We start from the raw sequence: 20,419 nt of genomic DNA, 5'->3' as shown, positions 1-20,419 counted from the left end.
TTTATAATTAGGACAGCGAGTGTACAGTAGCAGTACAGTCCAGGTACACACAAGTGCAAGCACATTGGGGAAAAACTGAAGAAATTAGCGAAGCAGTATCTGGCTGCATTTCAATGATAGAGTGCAGGGTTAGGTTGGGTGCAGGTTCTGCGTTCAGTTGTTCATTTAAAGGTTTGATTAAAATGGTAAAACTATCCTAGCAAATGCATAGAAATTAGGCTTATCTAAAAAAAAAAGATTACGAACACGCAACCATTCATAATTGCTGTTTTAGTCTAAAATAGAAGGCTCCAAGTGTTTGATACGGACTGTACATGGGACCAATAATTACTCAAGCTTTGTCGTTAAGCGACCAGCTTTATTGAACTACTGCTGTGCACAACTTTAATGTAGCGCCCCCCCGCTGTTGAACTTACTGTCAATGACCTCATCAATACACGACACAGCGTGACACTAAATGAAGAGACCTTTGGGACATGGATGGTTTGGGACTTGGAAAAGCCGGCTCTTCTACGGGAGGCGGGTCAAAAGATGCAAAAAGATCCGGACTTCCCATCACGTGTGCAGCACCGTGAAAATGCGATGCTGCATTTACGACTATCGGTAAACTGACTTGTTTACAAACCTCACATGTAAACAGTAACAACTAAAAGAGTCGTTGGCTGGAACTGGATTTTCCTCATAAAGAATTATCGTCTTTCTTTTAACAGTTACATTTTGTTTAGTATACGAGAGATCAGCAGCTTTGGAAAAAAAGTGGACAAGAAATTGTAATTTCCATGGTTACGTGAAGGCAACTAAAGGGGCGGGGAACTCTGCGTAAGTGTCTATCATTCCTCACTGCCAAACAGTAGCGTGTGTCGTTCGGATCGACGTCGCGAATTCTCCGTGTCTTCTTTGTTGTCCTGCTCGGTGTCTGTGTACCATGACCGGCAGCTGGTGGAGCAGCGCCGCGGTGACCCATGGACTCATGGCTCTGTTCGCCATGGGCTCCTGGGTTTCCGTCAACAGTCTGTGGGTCGAGCTCCCGGTGGTTGTGAGTGTTCTGCCTGAAGGTCAGTTGTACAACTTCCACATAACATGTGGTACATTATCTGGCCGCTGGTGTGTTATAGTCAGGACTTATTCTGTGGCTATGACGTGTTATTTGCACCAAGTCACATTAGCTTGATATCAGCGAGCTAATCATTTAATCACATTGCAAAACAAGTTATCTGAGAGATAACTAGACTTCTGTACCTGGTACTTATTTTTAGTACCTGTTTGGTGAGGTTCCAAGCGAGCTGAGCTGATACTAAAATGTATCAGCTCAGCGACTTTGTTGTTAGTCGCTTTGGATAAAAGCGTCTGCTAAATGACATGTAATGTAATGTGACGTCGTCAGATCTGGTCAGTGTCGTCACTGGGAGAGTCATGAGCGCGACGTCCGACACAAGAATCAAACCGAATAATGCCGGATGCAGATCAGTTAAAAAGACTTCGAAAACCATAAAAACATTCATTTATCAACCAACATTTAGCAAGAAAATGTCTTAAATATCAATATTTAACAGGAGTGTGGTGTATTTAGTGACAGCACTGCTGAATGCCGGCGATCATGAGCTGAAACATAACCAATTCAGTCTATTTTAGTTCAATGACTGTGTCAGAGTCTGTGCTCCAGTCAAGTACTGAATGATTCGGTGAACAAATCCTTATAATTAACTGATTGTAATGTATCAGTTACACCGAAAACAACTGCTTTACAAGTCACTAGTTTGTTGGTGTTGCATATAAAACCATGTCACAGCAGTTTCATGCAGCCCTGCTATGATGACTACGCCCACGTTGAGGAGGTACTATAGTAATGGAAAACGATACCAAACGGAGTAGAGTCGTTCCGAGTCCTGCTGAAACTATATAGTGGAAAAGCGCCATTAGGCCCCCTTTACACCTGGCATTAAAATGCATTTTCTGTGATCTGATAGCCATCGGATTCTGCTTCACCACATGCATTTATACCTGGTATTAACATGCATCTCCGGTGTCCACATCAAGATCTGATCGCTATCCGATCACAGTCACCCACCCCCCCTTAATCACCTCCCCCTCCGTGTGCTGCCATATCAACAACGTACGCCAGGTGTAAAGGGGAACTTCTTTTTCTGTGTGTTATTTTTAATGTTACTCTAACTGATATTTGTCTTGTCTTATTTTCAGGTTGGAACCTGCCTGCTTACCTCTCAGTGCTGATAGCCTTTGGAAACCTGGGTCCTATAGCAGTGACCATCACGCACCACTGCGCTCCGGGACGCTTAAACGAACGCCTAGTCATCCACTGCATCCAGGTGCTGGCAGTGGTGGCGTCCATTCTCCTGGCCGTCTTCTGGTCACACACCGTCATGATAGTGGGAGAGGAGAGGTCGCTACCGTTCCTGCTTTTCACCTTTGTGCTGTCTTTTGTCTGCTGCACGTCCACCGTCACCTTCCTGCCTTTTATGTTTCGTTACCCCCCTCAGTTCATCCGTACATTCTTCATTGGTCAGGGCCTCAGTGCCTTGTTTCCTTGTATCGTGGCCTTAGGGCAAGGTGTTGGCAAGCTGGAGTGTAAAACTGTGAATGGAACGGTAAAGCCTGAGTATTTAAAAGAGAGTTTTCCAGCCCAGAACTTCTTCTGGTTTTTGTTTGTCATGCTGTCGATCTCGGCTCTGAGTTTTTTTGCTCTGACAAAAAGACAGACAGAGTATCGTCCAGAGGCACTGCCACAGGAGTCTGATAGTGCAGAGGAGCTGAAGAACGGACATGAGAATCACCCTTTTCACAACGGAGGGCCACCAGTGTCTCAGGAAGAGCAGCAGGTGCAGAGAGAGGAACAACCGCCTGCTCAGAACTTCTGGACACTGCGCAACATCTACCTGCTAGCACTGCTTGCCATTTCCAATGCCCTCACCAACGGTGTCCTACCATCTGTGCAGAGTTACACCTGTCTTCCCTATGGCACCATGACCTTTCACCTCTCTGTGGTCTTTGGCAACCTTGCAAACCCCCTGGCCTGTTTTCTGGCCATGTTCTTTGTCCTCAGGTGAGATAATACAAGCAACACACTTCTAAACATAAACAATGTCTGTGACATTTAAACCATTGTCAAATAAGTTAACACAGTGTTGATTAGGGATGACTGACTCAGTATCACTGTTTATATCACCTAGTATCTACCGATACCAATATCCATCCAATAAAAACTACGGAGCTGTTGACATCACATTTTTGCTGATGCATTTATCACCGTCAGCCATTTCAAGCAATTTCAAAGACATACTTCCCATCATGTCTCAGCTAAAATGCTGTTATAATGCTGTTGTTGACATTTATTTACATTTCTGCAGTATCCTATACACATCACGTGTACAGGATAGGATTTTTGGATTGTATCAGATTTTACATTTTTATCTTACCAATAACCAATCCAGTGATTTGTACCACCAGTACCAATACTGAGCATTGTATGTCATTGTCAGTCTTATCATGTCCACATGACTCTGTTTTTCCCAAGATAGCAATTTTTAGATCCTGTTGCCCGATAACATTCCCACACTGCACACAGAAAGTGATTTGTTTTATGTCAAGACAGACAAAGGAAACGGCAACAGTACGCTAGTAAGACGAGACGACTGCAAACAGGTTGGAATTTGATTGAAAAGTAAAAAACAGCTCAAACAACTTTGATGGTATAAATGGTTCTTGTCTCCGCCCACCCCCGCATTGCCACTGTATTCACAAACACACCCTAAGTCAGGTCTGATCATTTTGTATGACGGAGCATTTATGATGGTTTTTCAACCTTCGATATTTGAGATCATTTGTACATTTGATTTTCTTTGTTTCCAGAACATCGTCAGGTCTGGGGATCGTGTCATTAGCAGGAGGAGTATTTGCTACGTACCTCCTGGTGTTAGCAGGTCTCAGCCCCTGTCCTCCTCTCCTGGGAAACCCCGCTGGTGTCGCTCTAGTAGTGAGTGTTGATTCTCATTTTCTAGGCCTTAAGACTACAACGATACTTTTCTGATTTCATTCAAAAAGCTAGAGTTGTTTTCATGTAAATTGGCTACAGAGACCTTTGGGCAGACGATGGCTGAAAATATTTTCTTTCTTTTTTTAGCCTATATAACCCATTTTGTTTTTAACAAATAATACATACAATTTTTTGACTTTAGTGAAAGTTATTGAACATTTATCTATACAATCTACATTTTATGTATGCAAAAACATAAACAAATCTTTGAATTAAAAACAATGAAGCTTTAATCAATGACATCATCAGGTTTCTGAGAACAAAAATTGATCATTTGTTATAATTTGCCTATTATTAATAAATAATAATCAATTGATGCCAATTATTAAAAAAGGCAAATATTGACCTAATTAATCAGCCCAATCAGTTCATCCATCTACAGAGACACTTAAATATATTCTTTGCTGCCCCCTTCTGGCTTTGATCATCCATTACACAACCTATGATCAAGTGTTTTTAACCAATTGATCCAACTAGTGATTGATTCTGATCTTAACACAATGAAACTGGTCTAACTTCAGCTTCCTGTTTGCGCCCTCTACAGGTCATCTCCTGGATTCTGTTCACAGGTTTCTTCTCTTATCTGAAGGTGGTGATTGGGACTCTGCTTCACGAGGAAGGTCATGCAGCCCTCTTGTGGTGCGGTATCGCTATCCAGGCCGGCTCTCTTATCGGAGCGGTCACCATGTTCCCCCTAATCAACGTTTATCAAGTGTTCTCCAGAGCTCAGGAGTGTGTCGATAACTGCAGTTAGCAGGATGGCAATATTTGACTTTACTTTACTGTCTTTATACAAATGCCTCACAAACCTTCATTGATTCTCGTTTCTATTGAGGACCTCGAAGGCGCCCTGTCCTCACTGAGAAGCCACGGAGCCTGGGAGAAAAAGAGGAAAAAAAGCATTCCTTTATAAAAGAAGCAGTGTTTCTACACATGGGTCTAAAGGATGAAAAACACATATGACGCGGTGACACCACAAGTGCTTTGTATGATATTTTATAATGAATCATTGTAGTCAAAGTTTACACTGAATACACTAAAACATCTGCTGATGTTTTTCCCACTACAAGAGATCATGTGGAAAGGTTATCTACTCAGGGAAACTCAAGTCACTAACTTATTCATTCACATCTACAGCTCCTGAGGCTAATTATTGAGGAAAGATCCAAACTAAAGTCCCTGCAGGTTAACTGTCTTTATATTTAATTTTTGTTACTTCGGTCTATGTTTTAAAATGCCTGCCTGTGTCTTCCCTCTTGACTCCATATAAGCATAAAACACAGGAACGTAAGTTCAGAATCAGAGACAAAATGCAGTTCAGTCAATATTTTAACTTGACAGAGAAACAATAGGGAAATAAGGAATTGTGTCGTCTCCATCTGTTAGGGCTGCAACAATGAATCAATTAGTCTTTTTAAAGAATGAATCAGTTACTAAATTAATTTTCAACTATTTTGGTAATGTATTAATCGGTTTCAGTGTTTGCATTCTTGAAGGTGAATATTTCCTGGTGTCCTTTCTCCATATAAGAAGAAAACCTAAAAACTGATTCAGGAAACACTGATTTTCAACATTTTCTCTCATTTTATCGAACAAACTAGCACTCAATAATCAAAGAAATAATTGTAATAATAAATCTAGACTAAAAATAATTGTTAATTGCAGCCTTACTAACTTTAATGTCATGTGCATATCTTGTTATACAACACTACCTTGTTTATACATTGTTCTGAGAAGTTTACAATTTACCTCAATGTTTTAGCAGTTCATTTCTGTTGTGTTTTGGTTTCTTTTTAAATCATGTGTCATATGTTTGTAGTTTGGTACCTTCTGCTAAAATCATGTCAAAAATGGCAAGTCAAGAATATTTTTAATATATTGTAATTTTAGCAGTATTCAGTTTGTCATTGTCTCCGTCTCATGCTGTTGTATAGAAACTTTCTCACGTTATTTTATGATCTCAAAGCCAAGAACGTTTTGTTCAAATCTTCTAATGTCATTAATGTTAGTTGATAATTCCCATATAAGAACCAACTTGCATTAATAATTCTAGAATGCAATTGCTGATCTGTCGCTGTAGCACGTGCAATGGAATATACATGTTGGTATAGTATTATAGTATGAAAGAAAACTAACACCTAGCAGTGATGTTAGTTCCACATTTTAAACTGATATCAAATGACTTGTTGCTTTGTGTCTTGTTCCCATAAAGAAATGAAATAAAAGAACACTGTCTCTTACAACTAGCCAAATTATAACTAAGTTAGTAGCTCTCAGCTTAGCAAAAATAGAGGAAACAAAAATGTAATAATGGTTGAATATGGTTTACTACTGTCTGCCTAAAGCTCACCAACATGATTTTCTCTCTTGGTTTATTTATACAAAAACTGAATTAAATGAAAACACCTAGTTTATTCATTTACTTTTGTTTTGCCTTGCTGTCAATCTTTACACTAAGCTACTGTGCTCGTTGGCTGCAGGCTGTATCTTAATTCAAAACTCTAAATAGTAAACACTACTGACAGTTAAGTTAAAAACTTGCAATAAAAGTATTTCAACAAATGTTCAACTATTCTTTTAGAAATTTGCAAAATAGTGCTTTTTCTAGCTTACTGGAATTATTACATATTAGCATTTGCTAACTTAGCAACATATCATTAAGTCTCAACCTGGCTTGTGTGGGGGAACAAACAACTATGCAACGATAAGTCAGTTAATAAAGTATTACTAAATTAATCTCGAAAAATGTTTACAATTGATTTGAATGTTTTTCATATATATATAATTAAAACAAACAGATTTTTTTCAGCTTGTGAATATTTTCTGGTTTCTTTGCTTCATATAACAAAAAAAGCAAAACATTAAAATGAACTATATTGCAATGTAAATTTTGGGTAACAAGAGACAATTAAACAATAATGAGGAAACTCATGGAGGGGGTCAGGGCAGACAGATGCTGCTCAAATCAGAATTTTAAAATTGTTGTAAAATTATATTTTAAAAAGGTCAAAATGCTGCTGGGACAACTATGACTTGGATGGATGAGAATCTATACAGAAAATCCAGTACAGGAAGTAGCTGTTTGCAAAATGTCAGAATTAGGCCCCGACTCCTAAAATATGAATAAATCAGATAAACACAAGGATTTTCAAATTTTTCTTTTATAATAAATAATGCAGTTTATGGAGATTTCCAACACTGAAACCCCACAGCTGAATGAAGTTGTTATGCAACTGAAGCTTGTAAACAGATTTTCACCTCTGCTCCCATGATCTCCTTAGGCAGAATTAATGAATTCTGTAGATTCTTGAATGTCTCTCTTTCTCTCTCATTCAGAAATGACTTCAGGGGAAAGAAACAAAAATCGCAGCATGTGACTGTTCAAAGATGATCTGAGCTGAGACACTGATCAGCTAACTAAACATTTGTCTCGGTTGGCTACGTGGTCCCACACACCCACTCACTCCAATAAGGGTTTAATCCCTGGTTGCATACACAGTTTGTTGCACAGGACGGCGGCTTCTCTCCACCACACAAGCATGTGAGTATCTGCAGAGATGCCTGCTATCATTGTTTTGACTTGTGTGAAATTGATGCACAAATCATGAAAAAAAAAATTTTTACAGGACTATTTTAATGATTCTATAACAGTGTAATACCCACACTTGGTGAGCAACCTTTAAAAAAAATGGATTGTTTCAGAAATAACTGACAAACCAAGTTTTTTTTTGTTTTTGTCAACATTTCTCTGTAGTTCAACAGTCTCTTTTATGATAAACAATGCACAAGTCAGATTTTTTCTCAGGTTATGCAACAGTTTACCAGAACAGCAGGTGGTCATGTTTCCTTCGCTGTATGCTTCATGTTTTAGGTTTAACCCTCATGCTGCCTTTCAAATTAAACAACTCAAAATGTGCATATTTCATTTTCAGAATTTAACATTTCAACTCTGTCTGACTGAAGGTTTTGCACAAACAACTTAAGAAAACTATAAACATTAACTGTGTGTAAGGGAAAAGTCACAGATTGGAGTGATGTTTCCTTGTGGTGACATATTAATGTTGGGTTTACACTTTGACTTTGTTATAATACTGAAGCATTTCTCATTGTTAGTTGCACTGATGACGCAGCAATAAAGAGCCTAACAAACACAAATCGCATTTGTTACTGTGCCTTAACAACCACCACACAAAGCTTAATCCAAACTATAATTCTAAAATCGTACAGTTTAGTATTTGTTTGAGATCCTCAAGTGTCAAAAAACTTGCCGTATGGCATATTAGATTCTCAAATGAAATGTAAAATCATCTGATTAATTCATCTAAATTTATTTTTAGACATCAAAATGACACTGTATGCTTAACTAAAACTTCACATCTAGCTATTGAGATTATGTTTGTGTATTCATGATCATTTAATAAAACATCTACCTTTTTTTTTAAGCACTAGCCACAGGCTACAAATCTCAACTACCTCCACTGAAAGCACATGCTTTAGTAGATAAAACAACAGTTTGTTTCATTTGTTTGTACTTTAAGCTAAAAGCTACCTTTAGCATGCTAGCCTCAGCAGCTAGAATGGATGCTATCATGAGTTATTATCCAATTTTTAGCATCATCATTCAATTCAGTCTTATTTGTATGACATCAAATAACAACATGTATATTATCAAGGCACTGAAGGCTGAGACCTCACAATGCACTACATACAAAATCCATGTCTTTTTTGCTGATTTTTAGGATATTTTCCTCTAGGCAACATTCAAACCCACAGGAAAATCCTTCCAGTAACCAATACAATAACTACCCAAAACAAAAATAGACACACGGTGGCGCTAGATAAAAGTTAGAAGTCAGATTTCTTCATTAAATACTGAATGTCTAATTTTAAGTTCAAATTCCAACAAAAGTGATAAAACAACTGACCTTCAGTTGACCTTCAGTAGCTTAAGTATGAGGTCCATGTTTAGAAATGACTTTAAGAGGGATAGTTCAGGTACTGTTAGAACAAGGAATCAACCTTAAAAACAAGGAGACGCGCCCTCACTGAAAACATGGCTGCACTGATCTTTAAGACTTTTGTCTTTCTCTAGAGAAATCAGTTCCAAACATGTCGCTGCTCACGCACCTGTTGGCGTGTCTGTTTGGAATGGGCTCCTGGGTTTCCATCAACGGCCTGTGGGTGGAGCTGCCTCTCATCGTCAATCACATCCCAGAGGGCTGGTACCTGCCCTCATACCTCTCTGTCCTCATCCAAATGGCCAATGTCGGACCTCTCTTCGTCACGTTGATGCATCGCTTCAGGCCCGGTGTCCTGAATGAGTCTGCTGTCATATATGTGATCATCAGCCTGGGGACAGTGGCAAGCTTCTTGCTGGGTTTCTTCTGGAAGGAGACTGTTGTAGTGGCGGGTGTTCCTCGCAGTGTAGCCCTCCTCGTCTTAACTTTTTTCCTCGCTGCTGTCGACTGCACTTCATCTGTCACATTCCTACCCTTCATGATGAAGCTCAAGCCTCAGTATCTCACCACCTACTACATTGGGGAGGGTGTGAGCGGCCTGCTGCCTGCTGTAGTGGCTCTGATCCAGGGTGTTGGAGTGGTCCACTGCGTAAACAACACACAAACCCTGAACTCCTCCAACAGTTCTGAGATCTTTCACCTCCATGCCCAGTATCAGCCAGCAAACTTCTCAGCTGAGGTCTTTTTCTTCATCCTGAGCACCATGATGCTGGTGTGTCTGGTGGCTTTCCTGCTGCTGAACTACCACCCAGCTGTGGGCAGGGAACATTCCAACAATCAGTACACTAACGGGGTGAAAGAGTCATCTCAGAAAAACAGAAATAGTGTCGAGCAGAAGGCCATGATGGACCCCTACAGACCTGCAAACCAGAAGCGCAAAAGCAGCTTTGGCACTGGTGCTTACAGCTGGATGCAGGTGTTGTACATCTTTGGGATTCTGGCCTGGGTCAACGCTCTAAGTAACGTGGTGCTTCCCTCAGTGCAGTCGTACTCCTGCATGCCATATGGAAACAACATCTACCACTTATCGGCCACCATGGCTGCCGTGTCGAACCCTCTGGCCTGCTTCATCGCCCTGTTCCTCCCTATAAGGTCATTATTTAATCTTCAATTTCTGCCAAAAGAAAATAATTTCACCTAATCTAAAACTGTCAATTAAACAATGCTATGTTGCTTTTATGTTTATGCTGTTTTATTGTCCTGCTTTTTAAATGCAAACAGCAGCAGATTCAGTTACAGCCTCAAACCACAGTCAAAGCGTGATTTTCTGTTGCAGGTCTCTGCTGCTGATGGGAGCTCTCACAGTGATTGGCAGTGTAGCTGGAGCTTATATCATGGGCATGGCCGTGCTCAGTCCATGTCCACTGCTGGTGAATGGTGCCTCAGGTGGTGTCATCATTGTGAGTTCACTCTCTGAACCTTATTCACTCAAATATCCTGCATTATCTTCTAATGTGATCACTGAAAATTTAAATGACAGGCACCACAGTAACAAAGTTTGGAGCTGAAGCCAGGTTCTCACCTCTCTCTTCCTCACAGGTGTTGGTCTGGATCCTCTTCATTCTCACTCTGTCCTATGTGAAGGTGATGATTGGTGTGGTCCTGCGTGACGAGGGCCACAGTGCCCTCGTGTGGTGTGGAGCTGTGGTGCAGTTAGGTTCCCTGCTGGGAGCCGTGACCATGTTTCCACTGGTCAGCGTGTACAGCTACTTCTCATCAGGAGACACGTGCAACACAAAATGTGCTACTGGACATCCTTAATGGCAACATCATTTACAAAACTGACAGATACTGTAACTTAAACGAAGAGCTGCATCCTCCAAAGCATGTGCTCGACAGAGGCCGTGACTATGTTGACCACATCCACCGAAGGAAATGGAAGTCAGATGCACAACAGTTGTGTCACCAATTCTTGTTCTTCTTGTCTCCTCCAATAATTTCCAGCAGGCTGTACACTGAGAGCCAGAGAAATCTTGACAAAACTGATACATTTTTTACAAAACCTTTTTCCAATGTAGTGGTAGAAGTAATAGTGATATTCCCTGTAGTACTGTATCTGTGATTCCAAATCATCTGCCCGGTGAAGTGATGTTTTACTGCAGGTGGAGCCATAACCACAGCTTTACTTTCACACTGACTGAACATTTCAGTTTTTGCCACAGGTTCATTTCGCTGTTCATGTGTTGAATCTCCCGTTCATCCGTTATAAACACAGTCTGAGATGTTTAGGTCTCAGGTTGTGTATGACAGAGTGAAAGTGTCATGTTGGTTGATGAGAGACAAGGTTTGTCCTGATATTTAAAAAAAAGGACTCTTTAAGCTTGAGACTGGGTAATAATTTGAAAACATATTATTAATATAAGCTTCAATCAAATCAGAACATGTACATGTATTAGTTTTGGCTTACTGCAATTTTCAAATTGCAAGAGGCACAATACTTAAGTTAAAACCAAAATGTGTTAAAATAGTCCTGACCTACACATGACCTCTGGGGATGTGGCTCATGTCTCAAAATAAATATTAGATTTTGGTTGTAATTGTAGAAACTGTATAAACTGTATAAAGGTTCAGTGGTGATCAGAAGTCCAGCCCTTTTCAAAGATTCGGTTCTTTTGGCTTGGCTCCCTAAGAAGAACTCTTACGGTTCCTAAAAGTCTCTTCAATTAGTGTCAATCAGAGCCTTCAATTTTAGCCTAAATTAGTAATCATGAATGGTTTGTTGTGTTTTCATAAATATATAATATATAATAATGTTTTTGTTTTTTTCTAACATTTTAATCAAACCCTTAAATGAACAACTAAACACAGAACCTGAACAGGTAACCTAACCAACCAACCTAACCCTACACTGAGCTTTGCAGCCTCCAATATCTTTGAAATGCAGCCACATACTGCTTCTTTGGTACGATCCTAGTCTGTCCTCGCATGTCATTGGCCACATGGTGTGTCCATCAAAAATAAAGTCCAGCCCCTGCCTGCATGGATTCTCAGCTGAGCTGAGCAGGAGCAGCAGAAGACTTGGCTCTCCCCAACGCTACAAAAGGAATCGTCTCTTAGAGGCATCCCGTGCATCCCTACTAAAGACCTAAACCATGGGTGTCCAAACAAGGGCCAGATTTGCTAATGTGGATTGAATTTGTGAAATACGTAAATACGTCAAGAGTTAAAAGTTCACTTGGTTTCTTTTTTATGAACAAAAAGAAAAGAAAAATCCTCAGTGAAACAAGGAAAAAGCCACTGATTTAAAGACCCACCTAATATATTCAACACCTTCCTAATTCTACAGTGTCTTAAGAATGTGTTCACATTGTTGCTGCTTTGACAAGTAACTAACTTTATGTTTAAGCCATTTTGTGATTCCAATGTTTGGAGATGATTTGCCAGATTTAAGTGACACAAACTTAATCATCTAAGGCTGTAGAGACTTAACTGTGATCACTCCATGACTGTTCTTGCTTTTACTGAATTAATAAACAATACAGAGTTAAATAACTAACTCGAAATGCTTTCTTTGTTTTACGATCATACGTTGACTTTTTTTCCTTTTAACTATTTTAGACTTTCATCTCATAAACATCACCATTAATGACCATATTCCCAGATACTCCTGTGTCGGACTTTGGTGCAGTAGAGTGAGAACAGATAAACCTCTGTTTTTCGTGTAATACGTGATGAAACTATTCATGTAAAATATAAAATGCAGTAAAAGCTAATAGCGTGTCCTAATAGTCTCGGGTAGTATTACAGTTTGGCATTAGTTTGGAGTATGTGGATAACATGACATTGAAGAAACAATAGTTATTTTTATTGAGATTAATACGCCTATGAAAAGCACGAAAATGAAAAGAAGCTCTAAAATCCAAGTGTTCTGACGATAATGCTACAATTTAGCTTTGGGCTGCTAGAAAGCACTGCTAGCTAGCTTGTTGTTCTTAAATAAATGTGAATGGTGTGTGTTTCAGCAGGACAGTAGCACTCACTCAACAACAACTGAATTGAAATGACCGTCACCACAGTAACACAGTTTGGAGCAGATTCCAGGTTCTCACCTCTCTCCTGCTCACAGGTGTCGGTCTGGATCCTCTTCATTCTCACGCTGTCCTGCGTGAAGGTGACGATTACTGTGATCCTGCGTGACGAGGGCCACAGCGCCCTCGTGTGGTGTGGAGCTGTGGTGCTGTGGTCACGAGGAGACGTGTGCAACACAAAATGTGCTTGAGTCATAGAGACATGAGGACTTTCTTCTGGGGAAAAAAGAAGTTTCAAACCTATTTTCTTGCTGTGTTTTTCTTCTTCCTTAATTCACTTAATGGATTTAAGATCTTTCGAGGGTTATGTATACAACTTTATAAAGTTACTGTCCTCATAAATCAGAAGAGGACGTGCGAGGAAAGTTATTCCACAATAATAAAAACACATTATTTAAGTATTTCAAAAGGTTCAACTTGTTTTTTTTCACTTAAATAGATTTTTCTCCTGCAGTTTGTAAACCGCTCACTCACACACCAAACTCCATAGAGAAAACTAACATTTTTAACTTGAAAGGAAATAGGAGCTGCTGGTCTACTGATGCCCCGGTTGGTAAGACTGTGTCACTTAAGTTTATCCAAACAAAGGTTTTCTAACACCAAAGTCACACAATAACATTTGAACTTGCTGACGAAGGCAACAGTGGATCAACAACTCCTGTGTGCCATGATGTAAAATCGGTGATTTTCTCAATGGACTTTGGTGCACAGCGAGAGTGGGTTACCAAACTTCAGTTCCAGTCTTTAAACAGGCAGTTTAATAGTGAGATAAAGTTTAGAAACACACTCTTTATATAATAAATATATACTCTAAATATTGTAAACTTAAGCAGATGTAGTTTTTATTCAACTTTAAAGTGTGACACATGTTTCTGTTTGTTTATTTGCTTTGTTTAAACTCTCAGTTTTTTCATAGTAACAGCTTCATTCAAACCTCTAACAAGCACAGCTGTGTATAAATGAATCATTTATAATGTTTCATTCAAATGTGTTAATGATCAGGTGACATTGTGTTTCACTGAATCATTTTTTCTCTTTCCTTTGTAGATCCCTTAGAATCATGTTTTTAATAAACACATGTTTAATAATAAATAAAGACATACATGTGTAAGCAGAATTGGCTATAAACAACACAGTGGTGGGTAGTTTTGGCAAACTAAAAAGATTACACTCACATATGATAGTTGGGAATGATTCTAAAACTTCAATAAAATATTCCTCAATTCTTAAAAATACTTACTAAACTAAAGTGTCACGTCCGTAGCACAGTTAAAAACCAGTCACTTCACTTTCTATTAATCTGTGCGGCTTTTCCGGAATAAAGACGACAAACAAAACACTATTTCCATATTTCCATCATTTCAGATACAAATCTGTAAAAATATTTACATAACATTTAACTATGTTTAAATATACAATTAGATCATCGGAGGCAGAGGCAGAAACATTACTGCGGCGGTTTCTTACACAACAGTTTAAACTCAGTGGAATTATTTTTCCATCACATAATCACTGCTGTGAGGCAACGTCGGGATCAGTGCTTCCCAAAGGGAGGGGAGCAGCCCCCTGGTGGACCATGGAGGTATTTGCAGGTGGCAGCAATGACGAAAATTCCCCCATTTACAAAAATAGTTGGGAACATCTTCATCTCAGGAAAAAGCACACGACACAGCAGTGAAATGCGTCCAGTAAAGTACAGTGTCCCATTTAGTTATTTACATTTAAATATTATGAGAATATGTTGCTGAAGTGTTTGTAGGGACCTTGTTTTCGGGCAACTATTTTTCGCGAGACTTCCTGTCGGTTAAGTTGTGTCGCTTTACAACAACTCTGACTTCTAGAAAACAAAAGGCTTTAATGGAATGGAAAATAAACCCACAGAAGTTCGTCCAGTTCCAGAGACTTAGCTTGTCTTAGCTGCAGGTCAAACCACAGCTAATTATTACAAAGGTTTTTCCTTTCTTTCTCTCTAGGGGGCGCACAGCGTATTGAATACGCCTCTGTCGGTGGAATTGTCACACGTCCATGTGATACTTTACTTCTGTCCATATAGTGCAGATCGAAAAGATTGAAGTATTTAACCCTGAGCAGAGGACAGCCTCCGCTAGATTCTATAATTCATCGCGAAACACTCTTGGCACCGACTGTAAACATTGGTAAACAATCACCTTCATTTCACCTGGCGTTTTTTCTGGAACAACTTTCCCTGGGTGGAGAGGACAAAGATTGGATGCACAACACTCGCCAGGGACAACAACATCACACCTGCAGGTGTAGTTATACAGATGTACATATATTCGTTTATGGCTGTGATCTTCTGCATGAGGAGCACCGGCAGGTAGAAGAACATGCCGATGCTTAACATGGCCTGCATGGCGGAGAAGGCTTTCTTCTTGGAAGAATAGGTCTTGTCTCCTGGGCTGTGCTTCCTCAGCGTCTTCACGACAGTGATGCTGCTCTTCAGAATCAGCATGATCATCAGGACCATCACGGTGGATGGGATAGCATAATAAAAGTTCTCCTGGGAAGGGTTGACATTTTCTTGGGTGAACACGTAAATAAAGGTGATGGGCAGCGTGACGAACCACACTGCAGCGGCACAAACCTCGCTGTACCTGTACTTCCTCAGCAGAGGGTAAGACAGGGGGTGAACCACGGCCACGTATCTCTGCATGCAGATGAAAGACAAACTCATCGGGCCTCCGATTTGCACGTAGACAAACAGGAAGCTGAAGACCCAGCCATGTTTCTGCGGCATCAGGAAGAGGGTGAACAAATGCATGAGCGAGATCAAGTACTGGATGTTGTGGAAGACGGCTAAGTTAGTGTTGAGGATGTCGGGGGTCTTCGGGGACGTGAGGCTGCTCCACATCAGCTTCAGGACCACCGGCTGACCGATGACGAACGTCAGGCTGTCCACCATGGACAGCAAAATGACTTGATATGGTCCACATTCTGTGTGATTCATCTCACCGGAGTTTCGATTCACACACAGATCACCAGAGAGAAGCTGCACGAGCACATGTCACTGTTTAGTCTCAACGTCCACACGTATCTAATCTTAGAATTCTGTGGGGTTTGTTTTTAATTAATACAGTGTTTTCCTTTTCCATCTTAAAAAAATACAGAAACACACATGATGCAATATTGATCAATACCTTGTTATTGAATGTCCACACTTGCAATTCTGTCTTTTTTTTGTGTTTTTTCTCAAATAAAACTGTCAAATATCTTGATGTCTCATCTGTCTCATCAATGGTGTTTTTCTATTGACTTTCAAATGTAAAAAAAACCCCACTTAAAATAGTTATGTATATTTGATCTAAATACAGAAACACATACAGTAAAACATCATCAAATATCATCTGATATAATATTTCTAAGCTCCCTAATCTCTAAATTCTGTCATTTTTCTAGTATTAAAAGTGTTTTTCTGTTAAAACTCTAAAATGACACTTTTTTTTCGAAATAAAAACAGTTTAGCCATTTTTATAATGGATACAAATACAGAAACATATTGTTAAATATCTGTTCAATCTTAAATAACGTGACATGATTAGATTTTTGAATTTTGTACGAATAGATTAGTAATCCATCTTTACATCATGACAATGTTTTTTTAGATTAGATTAGATTAAATAAAGATCCTCATGTAAAGTAAGATTTAATAAAATATACTTACACAGTAATACAAGTTTTATTACTGTGATAACATTTTGGAGCAGATTATGATTTATTTAGGTTTGTTTTATTTATTTTTTATATTGTTTTTGTTTAAATACATAAATGTGTGTATGTAAAACATTTTGCATGAATATAATTTTAGTATTCTATTAAAAACACAAAATATTCTATTTAAATAGAAAAAAATAGATTTCATATCATAAAATAAAGAAAGATTTGTTGAAGAATTATATTTTTGTCTAATATTTTTGGAGCAGATAAAGACGAATGATTAAGTGAAGTTTAAGTTTGTCATTTACAGTCACATGTGATTATCGTAGATGAGAAAATCTGTCAATTCTGAGTAAAATAAGAGGTAACATTTAATTTCCACCTCACCTTGTGAGTTCAGCTGCTGCTCGGAACCAAAAGAGACAAAGATTTATTGAGGACCCAGTGTTTTTACAAACACCTGATTTCCCTGAACGCCTGAAAAACAGGTGCAGAGCAAAACCAACAAAGTGTGAGACAAACACGTCCTGATTTTCATAAAAGACGAGTTTCACGTGAGCGCGGCCCGTGACACCGTCACACATAAACAAAGCAACAGGACAACAAAACAACAAACTGACAGAAATTTGCCTTCATTCAAGAGTACATTCATTTCTGACTTTATATGAGTTACATAAAGAGGCCACAAGGTGTCACTGTTGCACCACAACATCTGAAATCCACGCACTGAATATTGACACTCACTCTTTTATCTCTGTTTTCCACTTTGTAATATTTTTATTATTTATTTATTTTAGTTACAAATAATGTTTTTTTTTTCAGTTGCAATTTACTGTTTTAAATTTCACTTTAAAACTGTCTCAGTGACGTCTCAAACTCCTTATATCAAGTTATGATTTGTTATTTTTTAACTGTTTATCGTTCCACATCAAAACAAACAACTTTATCTTTAAGTTCTGTGAAATATCCTCATAAATATTATTATTTTGGTGCATTTAAAAAATATATAAATGATATAATAATTGCAACAAGGAGAGTATTTTCACATTTAACACCATACAAACAAACCTGGGTTTGCAGTAAACAGTTTTGACCACAATTATGTAAAATCAAACAGCAAAGCTCCTTTCTTTCTTCTCTTCTTTTGTTTTTCATATTATCTTAAAATTATGTAATTTATTCACTTGTATTGATCTAATTATTTCAGAGAATCAAAGCAAACATTTGCTGAATAATTAATTGAGAATTAAATAAAAATAATTATCTTTGAAGAAAAAAATACATTTTTTATGAAAAATATATTTTTTAATTATATATATATTTTAGAAAAGTATAATCTCAATTATTTAGGTAAAAAAGTATATCTTATTTATTTAGAAAACGGAGCAGAATTTCTCTATTTTGATGAAAAATATGTAAAAAAAAAAAGTGTCGTATGAACTCAAAAACATCACTTATTAGAAAGATCAGATTTGTATATAAATCTATTTTGTCCTCATGAATCAAATGTAAAGGCCTTAATTCTCTCTTACAGAAATGTATCGCCACAGAAGAATGAGACAAAGTTTTCTTTATTGACAAAAACCCACGACAGGTGACAGACACAGAGTGTTACAGACTCTCAGAGTAAACATTTCACTATGGCTTCTTCAGTCAAACGCATTAAGACTCGTGATTACGTAGAAAAGAGGGAACAAAAAAAAGAAAAAATACAGTTTGGTAGGAAAACGTGAACTGAAAAGAAGAAGCTGAACGATAAACATGGATAAACAGAGCACATGCTGAGGGAATAAATATGAAAATACGCTTAAAAAAAAGAAGAGTTTACATATATATTTGTTATTGCTGTTTCCTTTGGATGAAGACGCCGTCTCGCTGAATGTTTACATTCTTTAACGTTGCATAGCTTCCACAGACAAACAATCGAAAACTGAGATGATTTTTCAATGTTTTTTTTTTTTTCATTTTTCCATCTTATTTCCACGTCAGTGCTGAGTCCTTTTTATTTTATTATCTTATATCTAAAAAAAACAAAAACTGTGCTGTACGAGCGCATAAAGGCAGGAAGTAGCTTTTTTTCTGAGTTTGGGAAACAGTCATTAAAACGTCTCTTTTTGACGACTTCAGTAACGACGACCATAAAGTAGCACAGGTTTAGTGGTTAAGTGCTCGTTGTTGGTGGCGAACGCAGAAAAAAAAAAACCTGCGTTCTCTTGATTTATCGTAACTCAAAAACCAAGTACGACTTCCATCGGGATTGTGCAATTTTCCAAAAAAAAAAAAAAATAGGGACATTTGGACATTATGACCCTTACGGCATGATTGTCCTGCAAAAATTACATTATCTTGCTTTTAAAAAAATTCTTTAAAGGACCAGTGTGTAAGATTTGTGAGGCTACGGTGAGCTCTGCTATATATGTATATATATATATATACATATATATAATATTTCACTCATTCATTGTCTACTGCTTTATCCTCCACATGAGGGTCACACAGTGGCTAGAGCCAATCCCAGTGGACGACGGACATCATTTTGTGCCGACACGATTCTACAGCAGTACAAAACCTCAAAAAGCATTTGGAAATTTTTTGGTGGAAATTTAAAAGTCATAAAAGTCAGAATTCAAAGAAAAAACAATTGGAATTCTGAGATTCAAGTCCAAGGTTTACTGCCATCTGCAGTTTCACCACTAGATGTCACTAAATCTCACACACTGGACCATTAAGTTTCCATTTTTCGAGGTTGTGAAAGCCAAACTCCGCCCACGTCTTTCCGTTTCCAGTCAAAGGCACTTCTCCCCGTTACATTGTCAGATATGAAGCAGAGTGAAGCAGTTCAGACGCTGTATTTACAAACAAAAACAACAAACACCAGAGGCACTGGATCATTTACAAACAAAATCAAAAGAGAAAAAGACAATTCTTGGTCCTCTAAAAGCATCTAAATGTCTGTTTATGGCAGGTTTGTTTGCTACATACTTGTTTCACACGTACACTTGTAAACGTGTGTTTGTTTAGAACAAAAACATCAGTCATGTGATTCATTCCTTGGATAATTTCTGCATAAAAGCGTTTATATATATATATATATATATATATATATACTGTATATATATATATATATGAAAAAACAACAATAAAACAAGGCACACGTTGGACCCTGGTCGTCTGGACGATACATTTACATTTGTTCTCTTTGCATTTCCTGTTGCTGTCTGTCACACGCTGTAGTCCGAGCATGCAAAAGCATTTTAGTATAGAGTCAGTTTGTTTTTGTTTTTATGATGTGACAGGAAACTACGCGTGGCTGTGCACGGAGATGCTCGACAGGTCGTTCCTGATGATCTCGTTTACTGTGAAGGAAAAAACAGAGAGAGAGAGAGGACGATCAGCACGTTTTCACGTAAAGTACAAATGAGACATTTCTGTGTCCAGGTTTTTACTCTTTCACTAGTGACAGAAGAGGATTACACCCACACGCGAAGGTTTTTGTGTTCAAATAAAAGGAAAAAACAAGTCAGAATTGTGAGATTAAAATTTGAATTCTAAAGTTAAAAATTGTGAAATTGTGAGATTAAAGTCGATTCTGACATTAAAGTCAGAATTCTAAGGAAAAAAGTAGGAATTCTGAGATTAAAGTCAGA

General features: G+C 38.2%; 4 protein-coding genes across 5 annotated transcripts in view; 2 read left to right on the top strand and 2 right to left on the bottom strand.

Annotated features, from left to right (window-relative positions):
• The first annotated feature begins 571 nt into the window (after positions 1-571).
• slc52a2 (solute carrier family 52 member 2) lies at positions 572-6,787 on the top strand. Its single transcript, XM_044052365.1, has 4 exons — positions 572-1,055; positions 2,200-3,061; positions 3,868-3,991; positions 4,596-6,787. The coding sequence occupies exons 1-4, from the start codon at positions 926-928 to the stop codon at positions 4,803-4,805; spliced, it is 1,326 nt and encodes a 441-aa protein (XP_043908300.1). The 5' UTR covers positions 572-925; the 3' UTR covers positions 4,806-6,787.
• Positions 6,788-7,313: 526 nt separating this feature from the next.
• Positions 7,314-12,561, top strand: si:ch73-196l6.5 (riboflavin transporter 2). 2 transcript variants are annotated; one of them, XM_044052363.1, is made up of 4 exons: positions 7,314-7,592; positions 9,126-10,161; positions 10,346-10,469; positions 10,609-12,561. In XM_044052363.1, the coding sequence occupies exons 2-4, from the start codon at positions 9,161-9,163 to the stop codon at positions 10,828-10,830; spliced, it is 1,347 nt and encodes a 448-aa protein (XP_043908298.1). In that variant the 5' UTR covers positions 7,314-7,592; positions 9,126-9,160; the 3' UTR covers positions 10,831-12,561. The 2 variants fall into 2 exon arrangements, with proteins under 2 accessions (XP_043908298.1, XP_043908297.1); XM_044052362.1 differs by having other exon boundaries at positions 7,316-7,592; positions 9,144-10,161.
• Positions 12,562-15,267: 2,706 nt separating this feature from the next.
• On the bottom strand, positions 15,268-16,065 carry LOC122786820 (2-oxoglutarate receptor 1-like). The gene has a single exon (XM_044053317.1). The coding sequence runs from the start codon at positions 16,063-16,065 to the stop codon at positions 15,268-15,270; it is 798 nt and encodes a 265-aa protein (XP_043909252.1).
• Positions 16,066-18,325: 2,260 nt separating this feature from the next.
• Positions 18,326-20,419, bottom strand: part of nfatc1 (nuclear factor of activated T cells 1) — a 50,418-nt gene continuing 48,324 nt past the window's right edge. The window contains exon 10 of the mRNA XM_044052337.1: positions 18,326-20,128. Within this exon, the coding sequence (XP_043908272.1) occupies positions 20,073-20,128 (56 nt within the window). The 3' untranslated portion in view covers positions 18,326-20,072. The remainder of the gene's footprint in view (positions 20,129-20,419) is intronic.

The sequence above is a fragment of the Solea senegalensis genome, linkage group LG20 (genome assembly GCF_019176455.1).
Source record: "Solea senegalensis isolate Sse05_10M linkage group LG20, IFAPA_SoseM_1, whole genome shotgun sequence".
Classification (NCBI taxonomy): domain Eukaryota; kingdom Metazoa; phylum Chordata; class Actinopteri; order Pleuronectiformes; family Soleidae; genus Solea; species Solea senegalensis.
The sequence above is the reverse complement of the archived record's forward strand: the minus strand, read 5'-3'. Positions and strand labels throughout refer to the sequence as shown.

Excerpts from the sequence above, each read along its gene's own strand:
- si:ch73-196l6.5 (XM_044052363.1), top strand. The coding sequence starts at position 9,161 with ATGTCGCTGCTCACGCACCTGTTGGCGTGTCTGTTTGGAATGGGCTCC. Across the intron at positions 10,162-10,345 it reads GCCCTGTTCCTCCCTATAAG|GTCTCTGCTGCTGATGGGAG; the intron begins GTCATTATTTAA and ends TTTCTGTTGCAG. Across the intron at positions 10,470-10,608 it reads CCTCAGGTGGTGTCATCATT|GTGTTGGTCTGGATCCTCTT; the intron begins GTGAGTTCACTC and ends TCTTCCTCACAG.
- LOC122786820 (XM_044053317.1), bottom strand. The coding sequence starts at position 16,065 with ATGAATCACACAGAATGTGGACCATATCAAGTCATTTTGCTGTCCATG.
- slc52a2 (XM_044052365.1), top strand. The coding sequence starts at position 926 with ATGACCGGCAGCTGGTGGAGCAGCGCCGCGGTGACCCATGGACTCATG. Across the intron at positions 1,056-2,199 it reads TGTGAGTGTTCTGCCTGAAG|GTTGGAACCTGCCTGCTTAC; the intron begins GTCAGTTGTACA and ends TCTTATTTTCAG. Across the intron at positions 3,062-3,867 it reads GCCATGTTCTTTGTCCTCAG|AACATCGTCAGGTCTGGGGA; the intron begins GTGAGATAATAC and ends CTTTGTTTCCAG.